We start from the raw sequence: 12467 nt of genomic DNA on the forward strand, positions 1-12467 counted from the left end.
CTCTTTATGCAGTCTCTCCTATCTCAGTTAATGACAGTTACTCAGGCCAAAAATCTAGGTGTCATCCTTGACTCCTCCTTCCCCCACATCCCATATTCCATCCATCTGTATGCATGCCATCAATTGCATCAGTATATCCTGACAGTTCTATCTTCAAAATAATATCTGAATTTGACTACTGGTCACCACAAAAGCTACCACTATGTTGGTCCAAGTCATCATTTCTTGCTTGGAATAAAGTCTAGATTAGCCTCCTCTCTGCTACCCTTATGTATTTTCAACAGAGCAAACAGTGACTTATGAAAAGCTACTTCTCTGCTCAAACCCTCCAATCTCATTCGGAAAGTCTTTACTTTTGCCCTACATGACCTGGCCTTCATTATCTTTTCTTGTTTTGTTTTTTTTTTTTTGCGGTGCGCGGGCCTCTCACTGTTGTGGCCTCTCCCGTTGTGGAGCACAGGCTCCGGACGCGCAGGCTCAGCGGCCATGGCTCACGGGCCCAGCTGCTCCGCAGCATGTGGGATCTTCCTGGACTGGGGCACGAACCCACGTCCCCTGCATCGGCAGGCGGACTCTCAACCACTGCGCCACCAGGGAAGCCCCCGAAAGATTTTAAAAAAATTTAAAACTTTTACTCATTTAAAAATTATTTTATTGGGAATTCGGGATTAATAGATACACACTGCTGTGTGTAAAACAGAAAAACACCAAGGACCTACTGTGTAGCACAGGGAACTATATTCAGTATCTTGTGATAGCCTATAATGGAAAAGAATCTGAAAAAGGATAAATACATATATATATGTATAACTGAATCACTTTGCTATACACCTGAAACACTGCAAATCAACTACACTTCAATTTAAAAAAAAATTCCTGCAACTATTACATTAAAATTTAAATAATAAAAATAGATGAACCCCCCCTAATTATTTTAGTGGAACGAACAAAACTCTAATTTTTATTTTTTAAAATTAAAAAAACCTTTCTTTTAAAGACTCTTAATTCTTTTAAATGTGAATAACTGAAGGGTGATAGTCTGGCAAAAATTACTGAGAAATATGTTAATTCTAAAGCAATGGACAAATATTACCTTAAAGAAAAATTATTGTAAACATATTTTAAACATAATTTAGATGTTTCTAGCATTTGTATACTCAAATATTATGCAATAAAAGAACAGATGCTTGTAAGCGTCCTTTTAGATAACTCTGGCTATAAAGGGAAACAATTCAGATATACAATTTTTCTATTTAACAGTGAAGATATCTAGCGACTCTCCACTAGAATATATAGAAGAATATATACCTATATGATCTTCAAATTCTCATACTGAAGATAAATAAAATAGTGAAAATTTATGATGGCAATTCATGTCCAAAAAATGATTTTCATAAAGAAAAGTTGAAATCATACGCTGAATTTACTTTTAAATTAGCAAAGACTTTCTTGACAATTCCAAATGAGGTACCATGACAGAAATGGGCTTAATATTTCATAAGTCTTTGAACATATTGGGTTTCTTTGTAACATTTTAATTAATAGCAAAAGTTCATTACTGGAATTTCAGTATCCAACTAATGAATAAACAAATAATAAATAGTAAAAGCTTCGAATATTAAATAAATGGTCAAGACTATTTAAAGCAGAAAGAATATCCAGTAGATCACTTAGGAATGCTAAAGGCAGATATTCAAGCCACAGATTCTACAGTGAATGTTAATACATTTTGCATCCTGTGACTTGAATATGTCTTTGCTCATTTGACTAAGGTATCACAATCAAGCTATTCAGTTCAACCTCACAGTCTGGCTCAACCATACAATTAAAAAAAGAAAAGAAAAGAAAAAACTACACCACTGAATTATAATGAATATTTATAAGAAGACTACCAAAAGAGTGTGCATTTAATCATTACGAATACTTTTTTAAAGATAGGATTTGTAAAACATTTTGTTCTTTAACAGAACACTGCTCATATTTATGAGCCCTAAAAAATGCAAAATAGTTACCAGCTTCACGTGTAAACAATCTTACACAAGAGTTATTTACACAGGAGCTTACACAAACCCCAAAAATTTAGTTTCCTTTAAGGACTGAGTTTAATGTGTGTTTTCTTTTTTTTAAAATAAATTTACTTATTTTATCTATTTATTTTTGGCTGCGTTGGGTCTTGCTGCACGCAGGCTTTCTCTAGTTGCAGTGAGCGAGGGTTTACTCTTGGTTGTGGTGTGCGGGCTTCTCACTGCGGTGGCCTCTCTTGTTGCGGAGCACGGGCTCTAGGCATGCGGGCTTTAGCAGTTGTGGCACGTGGGGCTCTAGAGTACAGGCTCAGTAGTTGTGGCACATGGGCTTAGTTGCTCCGTGGCATGTGGGATATTCCCAGACCAGGGCTCGAACCTGTGTCCCCTGCATTGGCAGGCAGATTCTTAACCACTGAGCCACCAGGGAAGCCCTAATGTGTGTTTTATTGTGTGTGTGTGGTGTGGGGAGGGTGGGTGGGCCGTGCTGCTCAGCTTGCAGGATCTTAGTTCCCCGACCAGGGATTGAACCTGGGTCCTCGGCAGTGAAAGCACAGAGTCCTAACCACTGGACTGCCAGGGAGTTCCCGGGACTGAGTTTAATGTTTACCTTTCTATTTCAGGTCCCCACACTAAAGAAAAGGGGCAGGGGTATAAAATTAAGGATTAAACATGTCTCCTTTTAAAGTAATTTTTCACTAACAAAAATAACAGGCTGCTTAACAAAGAAATCAAACATTCCATACAAATATGAAATCATTCCATACCTCTTGTCAGCAAGATCTGTTTTATTTCCTACTAGCATGATGATAACATCACTTCCTCTTTCTGTTCTGACATCATCAATCCACTTTGTAGTTTGCTGGAATGAGTTAACATCTGGTATATAGGAGGGTGGATAGAGAGATTAGTGTTATTCCAAGTGCTCCAAGTGAAGGACCAAACAAAGAAAAAAGAGGAAAAGAAAAAAGTACTGGAAGTTGGAAGGGGGTTGGCACATTAGTACCCACTTTTAATGTGCCTGCAACATAACTCCATTTTATCTGAGTATAAATATCAATGATCTAAACAAATCACAGCAGTAAGTCCTTAAGGTATCTTTTATAATAGTTTAAAATTTTTGGACATGACCAAGTGAGTATAATGTACTATATATAATTGAAAAAAAAATTTTTTTAATGTAAGGACAGCTATGGCAGATAGTATGGTGTCATGTTGCCACAATGCTTTTTTGATTACTTAAACATACCAAACATGACAAAGAAAGCATCTCCAAAAGTATGTCAGCCAGTAAGTCCCAACACATCCACAAAATTTGTAAAGCCTTTAAATAGCTTTCAACACCACTCTGTTTGCATTGCTTATTCAGTTTGTGATCACTTTAACTTGAAGCTTATTAGTTTAATGTACCAGAATCATTTATAACAAAATCCATCTTTTCTAGCCCTGGATTCTAAGTAGAGTACTTCAATACATCTTACAGCAGCTAAAGAAAACAACTTGCTAATATTTTAATGGCATGTGCACAAATTTCAAAGAAAAATACACCAGGTTTTACTTGATTTGGTTAAAGTAAGCACAAACATTTTAAAGCTGCAAAACTTGTGAATGCACAATAATGAACATACATTTTTAAAACAAGTAGCAACCCAAAGAAAAGCTTCAAGAAAAGAAAGACTGCATTTGGCACCTAACCAAAATAAAAAGTCTCTGAATGCAAACCTCTTATAATTCTGCCATTGCAATTATTGTTAAGTAGATATGATTTCTGGATGAGCAAATATGCAAAAATGTATACTAATAATATTACTAGCTCAAATCGGTAGATTGTTTATGTAAGATGTTTTAAAATAAGTCCAAGATGTGGTACTATCCTGGTCTTCCTATAAATTATGGAGCACTATACGGAATGATGCTTAATATTGCCTAATATATCATAAACTGATTCACAAAGACAATTTTAATCAGATAGCATTTCCCTGTCAGTCACCAATGCTCCATTCAAAATTTGCAGTCACTTAAAAAGCTAAAGGCACTATTAGTCAGTCTTGAAGGAAAAGAAAAAGAAAGACCATTACTTTTTTTAGTCTCCCATTTAAATTTTTTTCTTGGAGAGAAATGAAAGTATAATTCGTTAGCAACCAAGTAAATAAGTCAGAGAATCCAGATTTCATTCAAATGAAAATGATTAATAGAAAACTGCATATTATGTTTTCTCTGCCTTCCTCTATAGAGAGAGGATGGCTGGAAGGGGAAAGCAGAGAAAAGTTGGCTAGCGGAAGCTTTTAACAGTCTCAACAGAAGCCTTGAAGGATCTGGAGAACTTGGCAAGAGACTTAAATGCAGATTATTTTATTTTAGAGAAATCTGAGATCAAGTTAAATAAAAAAGGAGACATTCTTCCAACCATAATTATGGTGTAGGGATAATAGGATACTAAGAAAGCCTTGGAGAGGATTCATAATTAGATCTAAAGGAAAAATTACAGGGCAAAAAAACCTGGCACAGTAGAAATAAGGCATATTGGTACAAACACCAAAGCAAATACTCTGACCTAGCTGGCCTGTGATAAGGTTTGCTATGATAAAACTCATTTTTACATGCCAGTATAGAAAACAAGCACAAGACAAGAACATGCATGCAACTAAGCTAAAGGTTGAAAGATTAGAAATGCATAATCCCCCCCCACTCACTTGTGATATCATAAACAACAACTGCCACAGTGGAGTCACGAATGTAGCTAGGAATCAAGCTCCTGAACCGCTCTTGACCTGCTGTGTCCCATAATTGCAATCGTACCTAACAATAAAATCAGTCAAACAAGCAAGAAAAATAAGAAAGGTCAACCCGTTGCAAAATACCTACTTGTGATATCGTAAACTACTACGGCTGCAGCAGAATCACGGATGTAACTGGGAATGAGGCTACGGAAACGTTCCTGACCCGCAGTATCCCATAGCTGCAGCCTGATCTGTGGGATGGGGAAAAAAAAAAAAAAAAAAAAAAAAAAAACCAAATTCATACTAAAAAGAAATAATGTTTTTAAAGGGAGGAGGGTGGCAAGGAGGTAAAAGGAAACTCATGCAAAAGGTTACAGGGATGTGAGGAATGAAAATAACACAAAACTCCTTTCCTTTTTCAAAAGGGAATAATATTTAAATTTGGCTTGCTCTGAAGGTACATAATGCAAAAAAAATGGCAATATGAAAGATTTCACAGAATCAGAAGTACAGCTTCCTTTTTTTTCCCCTCCCTGTAACCTCTCTTTGAATCCTATATGTTCCGGAGAGCAAAAGTAGACTGCTGATGTTCAAATAGTGAACATAAAAGGGAAAAACAAAGGTAAATGTCAGTGATCATTGTCAACATCCCCTTTTCTGCAAGCCTCTCTGAAACTAAAATAAAATGTCTCTTTTCTCTATTGGATTCAGAACACTTTGAAATTGGATCTCTGATTACTGTGCTTATGCTTCTCCCACACATTTCTTCCTAGAACACTGTATATAATCTAGCAAAAAGGAGAAATATCTTTTTGCAACCCTACGTAAAAATATCCTTACTTTCTTACTTTTTCACATCTACATTCCAGGAAGAAAAGCCTGAAAACAAGCATTAAGTTCTCTTACCATCATAAAGCAGTTTCTGTTTTCAAATTTTAAGAAATAGAATGCTATATGTTAAAACATAAAAGAGAACATACAAAAGAAAAAAACTCACAAACTTATAAGAAATAGCATTAGAGATAACTTTTTTGGGTACAGATCCCAAAATAATGCATTTAAGAGAGTCACTGTTTAGGTGACAGAAATCTCTTCAAGGGATAGCAGGCTAGAATACAGGATTTATATTGCACTTAAAAGGAGTATTCCAAAAGATGGAAGACAAAAATCTAACAAGTAAATGCACATTAATTTTTTCTATTCATAGTCACTTTGGTACATATCATATTCTGACAAATAAAACCTTGAAGTTCACAAACTGTGTGATATTCAAATGAAATCTTTTTGAATGCCTCAAGAGTGGTATTCAAAAGGTCTTTAGCAGCTCTAATTTCTTCTTGAAAATATTCTTATCTCAATGCTATTTGTTATAATTTTCCAAATCAAGACAAAATTTTGTTTAACAAGTCTAGGGCCATCAGAGTTTTACAAATAACAGCTTTCTCTCCCCTTTGGATTCTACTTGGGGATAAAAAACTCAAAGTGCTGAGTACTACTCACTCTATAATAACAGTTTTTCTCAAGGCCTGTAAACTAACTTTGGCAACTTTGCTAAGTACTTCTTATGGTGACAATCATCGATTATAGTTTTGATCATAATTTTCTATCCTGGAGTGTTGCAGAAAATCGCACACTGAAAACATTACTCACTGTTCGATCCTCTAAGTACATTGTTTTTGATAAAAAGTCAATACCAATTGTTGCCTGTAAAACAAAACAAAACAAAACAAAACAAAGAAGTTAAAAATAGTAATAGTTTAATGGCAGTCAGCAGTTTAGGGTTCAAGTGGGAATTATGATTGTAGAAGAAATAATGAATAAACATATGAACATATCATAGTCAAATAAAAATGAACAAAATTTTCAGTGATAATGGCTTCTACCTACTGAGCACTTGCTGTGTATTAGAGATTCTTTTAAGCCCTTTACACGATCATCTCTAATGCTAATACATCTCTACAAGTAGCTAGTAGCATCATTATTTTTCTCATTTTATACATAACAATATTGGGGTTTAGAGAAGTTAAATAACTTGTCTAAAGACACAAAGCTTCTGCTGTGGAGTTGGGAATAAAAGTCCAACTCTGGGCTTCCCTGGTGGCGCAGTGGTTGAGAGTCCGCCTGCTGATGCAGGGGATACGGGTTCGTGCCCCGGTCTGTGAAGATCCCACATGCCGCAGAGTGGCTGGGCCCACGAGCCATGGCCGCTGAGCCTGCGCATCTGGAGCCTGTGCTCCGCAACGAGAGAGGCCACAACAGTGAGAGGCCTGCATACCGCAAAAAAAAAGACCTGGCACAGCCAAATAAATAAATATTAAAAAAAAAAAAACTTTCTAAAAAAAAAAATAATAAAGATAGGTTTTATTTTTAAATTGTCATAAAATTTGACATTTTAACTATTTTAGGTGTATAATTTAATGGCATTAATTACATTCACAACTGTACAACTGTCAACACTATTTACAAAACTTTTTCACCTCCCCAAACAGAAACTTTGTACCCATTAAGCAATACCAAATTACAATGTATGGATATATGACAATTTGTTTATCCATTCATCTATTGATGGACACTTTTGGCTACTATGAGTTCCTGTTTTCAATTCTTTTTGGTATATACCTAGGAGTAAAATTGCTGGGCCATATGGTAATTCTACTTAACTTTGTGAGGAAAGTTTCTGCAGCAGCTGTGCTATTTTAAAGTCCCACTAGTGATATATTCCTATTTTCCCTTTTCTATATAAATAGCCATCCTAGTGGGTGTGAAGTGAAATGTTACTGTCGTTTTGATTTGCATTTTTCTAATGACTAATGATGCTAAACATCTTTTCATGCTTTCAGGTGCTTATTGGTCATTTGTATATCCTCTCTGGAGAAATGTCTATTCAGTCTTTTGCCTATCTTTAAATTGAGTTTGTCATTTTGTTATTGATTTGTAGGAGTTCTTTATATATCTGGATATTAAATCTTTATCAGATATGTAACTTTCAAATATTTCCCCCTATTCTGTAGGTTGGGCCTGGTGCCTCTACTGCAAATCAATTGTCAAGAGATATATATATTTATTTATAGGTTCTCAATCCTATTCCATTGGTCTGTATGTCTACCCTTATGCCATTACCACACTGTTTTAATTACTGTAGCTTTGTAGGAAATTTTGAAATTGGGAAGTGTGAGTCCTCCAACTTTATTTTTCTTTTTCAATAATACCTTGGCTATTAATATCTTGGTGAATTAGGATCAGGTCTTTCATTTCTACAAAAATGGCAGTAGGAATTTTGATACGGATTGCACTGAATTTGTAGATTGCTTTGGGTGGTTGGTACTGACATCTTAACAATGTTAAGTTTTCTGATTTATTTACCTGGGATGTCCCTCCATTTAATTAGGTCTCCTTTATTTTTTTTGAGTAGTTTTGTTGATCTCCTTTTCACATGGACTTGTATTTTAAAACAAACAACAACAACAACAGAAGATGATGCTTCCTCCTTTATCCCAAACTATGTGACTAATACACAACCTAAGTACTAATTCCACCTTATGACATTCAATCTGAAAATTATATCTGCCATAGGGTGGGACAATGGGCTTATAAACTTGAATTATTTTGCAAGAGCATCTAATTGACAAACCTCAGGAGTGTACAGGAGTGGCATAGCTGCATTTAAGAAATCTCACCAGTAGAACCTCATTTACTCAGACAGTGTGGCAGAGGTAGTTACCTACACAAATATCCATCTACCCTTTCCTCCCTACTAACACAATCAAACATTTACTTAAAACCATACTTTTCCCATGAAAAAATTACATTTTCCAGGCTTCTTTGAACTTTAAATAAATGGGGTTAACTCAGTCGGGAGGTACGTTCTTGGTTTTTCCCCCCTTTCCTCCGTCTTTCTTCCTGAACTGTGGCTACCAAGGCTGGAACTCCAGGAACCATTCAGTAACCATGAAGCAAATTTCAATATGGAAGTCATATATTAGATCAGGTTAAAAAGAAAGTTAGAAGGAGTCTTGGTCCTGGATGCCCATGGAGCTGCCACGCAAGTGCTGAAACACACTACCTTTAGACTTCTTTTACATGAAAAAAAATTCTCATGTCACTTATCAATGTTATTTTGTGTTTGTTATAAACAGCCCAAAATAATTTTTAATGGCTATAAATAGAAACAAGCATTTTCAGATCTCACAGTCAAGACATAAATGTTTTTACGATTAGTACAAAGTCAGACTTTATGATAAAATGTACAACAGTCCCCTCCTTGCACTGTACTATCCTAGTTTTGGGGCATCAGTTATACCACTGAACTCATAAAGATCAAGATTAACCTGAAAAACATCCTGTTGTTACTCTTCTTCTTAGTTAATTTTATTCCAAGCTGAGCTACTACAGCATAGAAGTTGATCAGCTGTAAGAATTAAGCCAACAGCAGGAAGAAAAGAAAGGAGATGGCTGGGAAACTAATCGTTATCAGCTTTTCCAGCATCTTGAATGCTACTGATGAGGAACTAATTCAAATTTTCATAAAAGATGGATGAGACATTAGTGCTGCTTCTTGCTCATCTCCTTAAAAAAGTGCAAAAGGCAATAACTGCAGAAGAAACCAAACAGAAAATTCTCCCATGTATCTTAATTTACAACTTCATATTATCTTAAATGTTAACTAATTCATTGGTTTTGAGGGGGCAGGGGTCTGCTTTGAAAAAAAAACAAATTAAACTGAGTACTTATAAAAGGAGCTCACAATTCAAGATTGAACAATGTTATCCAAATATATTGGAGCCAAGATAACAGTAACTTTTACTTGTTTAGCTATTTTATTTGGATGCTCTCCACTTAGAATGGTGCTTATTTACCCCTACAGCTATTTTATAAAAGATTCAGATGTAAGCTACTATTCTGTCTGACTCCATAAATAGTGGTTTGTCACCTGTCCTGATGCCACAGAAGCCAGAGACCCATAAACATTATGATTTTCCATATGGGACATGATTTTTCCAATACAAAACTAACTAGGTAAGGAAAACAAGTTTTCTTCCGTATGAAGCAATGATAATCAGTTTCCTTCTGTGGTCCAAACACGTAAAGCTCTGTTGCCTGGTTGCTGCCTTCTCTATCAAGAGAAAATAGAGAAATAATGAGTTGAAAGAGGCAATGACCAAAGGAAGAAAAGAGTGGGGAAGTTAAAAGAATTTAAAATTGAGTAACAGAGATAAATAAAAAGAATGAGGAAAGGAAAACGACCCCAGAAAGAAGATGCTGATACAGAATCCAGTTTAGAAGGGAATCCCATTTAAAAATATGTTTACATATATGTACATATGTGGGAAAAAATATATGTATATACATTTTCCCCCTAGATACCTTTGTGCCATATTATATTTCTGTCAATTAGGACAGAAACTAGGTAGAGTCTGTGAATTTTAAAAATGAGTCATTAAAATGGACATAAAATTTTAGTTCTGCAAGGTGAACAAGTTCTAGAGATCTGCTGCACAGCATTGTGCATGTAGATGACAATACTGCATTGTATACACTTAAAAATCTAATAAGAAGGTAAAATCTCATGTAAGTGTTCTTACCACAATGAAAAAAAAGAACCTCACCCCCACCCCAAATAAAATGACAATACTTCTGGAAAAGGAAAAAAAAAAAAAGTCATTAAAAATTAAACAAAAATAAAAAGACAAATCAAACACAGAATCAGCAAAACAGTCCATCTAGTTAAGGATTTTGTTTCTACTGATAATCTAGAATTCTGTATAGAATAATCTAGAGCTTTAACTTAAAGAGATTAAGGATATATTTATTCACCACCACCACCTTTCTGGACAAGTTCATTAGAGTGTCTAAAACCCACTGCTTGGACTTCTCTGGTGGTGCAGTGGTTAAGAATCCGCCTGCCAATGCAGGGGACACAGGTTGGATCCCTGGTCCGGGAAGATCCCACATGCCACAGAGCAACTAAGCCCGTGCACCACAACTACTGAACCTGCAAGCCACAACTACTAAGCCCACGTGCCACAACTACTGAAGCCTGCACACCTAGAGCCCATGCTCTGCAACAACAGAAGCCACAGCAATAAGAAGCCCGCACACCGCAACAAAGAGTAGCCCCAGCTCGCCACAACTAGAGAAAGCTTGCGCGCAGCAACGAAGACCCAATGCAGCCAAAGGTAAATAAAATTTTAAAAATAAATAAATAAAACTCACTGTTTTATGTATGCTGTCCTGAATTTAACTGTTGATTTGTAACAGCCTTTGGAATAAGAAATTCTCTAAATTCAAAGTAATCTCTAAGGTTACCCTGAGCAATATAATCTTCCTCAAATAAAAGAATTAAACTACTCCAACTGTGGGAATCTTTCTCGAGCTTATTTACATTAAGCTGAACTATATAAAATGGCCAATATTATACCATTTTTGAATGATAAAAATAGCAATGTAGTATGGTTCAAACTGATATAGTTGAAACTGTTAGAAAAATCTGTTGGTTTATAATTGGTAAAAGAAAAAGAAGTGGTGAATGCTAGAGCAACTTAAGAGAAACGCTTCCAGACTCTCTAACTAGAAATAATTTTCCCAGATAACTTAGATTTTTTGCTTTACTTTGAAATAATGACCAAAATATGGTCAATTAAGGACTCTTCTGGCCAACCAGTTTAGTCTTTTTCAAATGAAATTAATTCAGTGCAAAGGAATCATAAATAGGGCATGAATTATGAATTACATAAAATTTATCTTTTTTGTGAAATAAAACTTCACTAAGTTTCAGATATATATTACATACGGCTCAATAATACATTTCTAGCTATGAGACTAGCTCTTCAATTATTCATTTCAGAAGTCTTTCTCTTGTGTGTATGGTGGAGGTAGGGGTAGGGAATCTTCAAATAATCCACTGAACAACTCTTCACCTGATAACTAAGTTTGCAGCTAACGACATATGGTCAATTCTTCATATATCAAGTTAATACTTGATATGCTGTCAAGCTGATTTCCCTAAGTAAGGATGTAGGGTGCTACATTATCCAAATTTTCCTGTTAGAGCTAAACTAAGATAATACCTCGGACTGTACCTAATTCTTACAAAAACTTGTAGTTTACATTGTAAATCAGTATCTCCTATTAATGCCAAAGTACAATGATATTTTGGCTTCACTAGCAACAACTTCTTCACAAAGAATCAAAATCTTTCCTTATCTCTCAAATTCTACGTAACCTCACCCCATCAACATCACTGCCCTTATAAATGTCTGAATGAACAGCAGCAATAGTCTTACTGCATAAGTAGCAACAGCACTTTAGGTGTGCCGGAAATATCTCCTTAATTTCACAGAGAACTTGGGTAAAATGAAATACTTCAGAAATACTCAGAGGACTCCAACTACAGGCTCTAGCTCATAATTCTTTAGCCTAAGACTCTGACTCTAGTTCAAATTTTTTAGCGTATGGTATTTGGTTCCACTCCCAAAGATATGAGCTCAACACTCTCAGGAACTTTCTACATATGGCTCAATGACATCAATACTTTCTTCAGTCCCTAAGACTGGTATTTATAGTTTCTCTGCTGAAGAGAGAGAGAAGCATTGCTCAGAATCAAAATATGGTATGCAAGAGGTCATCTAGGTGAAGCTATAAGCTGTAGAGTTGCAGGGACCTAGAAAATTGAGGATATCCGATATAAACGGGTCCAAAAAAACCCGAAGTACTCTTGCTAACTGTA

The 12467-nt window shown here is 35.5% G+C and overlaps 1 protein-coding gene across 4 annotated transcripts in view; it reads right to left on the reverse strand.

Annotated features, from left to right (window-relative positions):
• RAB6A (RAB6A, member RAS oncogene family) overlaps positions 1-12467 on the reverse strand; it is a 66636-nt gene that overhangs the window by 21772 nt on the left and 32397 nt on the right. For 3 of the 4 annotated variants that reach the window (XM_079930589.1, XM_079930591.1, XM_079930592.1), the window contains exons 3-5: positions 6392-6445; positions 4715-4820; positions 2789-2900 (exon numbers count right to left, since the gene is read on the reverse strand). In XM_079930589.1, coding sequence (XP_079786715.1) covers positions 2789-2900; positions 4715-4820; positions 6392-6445 — 272 coding nt within the window. Of the gene's footprint in view, positions 1-2788; positions 2901-4714; positions 4821-4886; positions 4993-6391; positions 6446-12467 lie in introns of all 4 variants that reach the window. The other variant, XM_079930590.1, reaches the window with a different exon arrangement.

This window comes from Stenella coeruleoalba, assembly GCF_951394435.1.
Source record: "Stenella coeruleoalba genome assembly, chromosome: 8".
NCBI classification, from domain to species: Eukaryota; Metazoa; Chordata; class Mammalia; order Artiodactyla; family Delphinidae; genus Stenella; species Stenella coeruleoalba.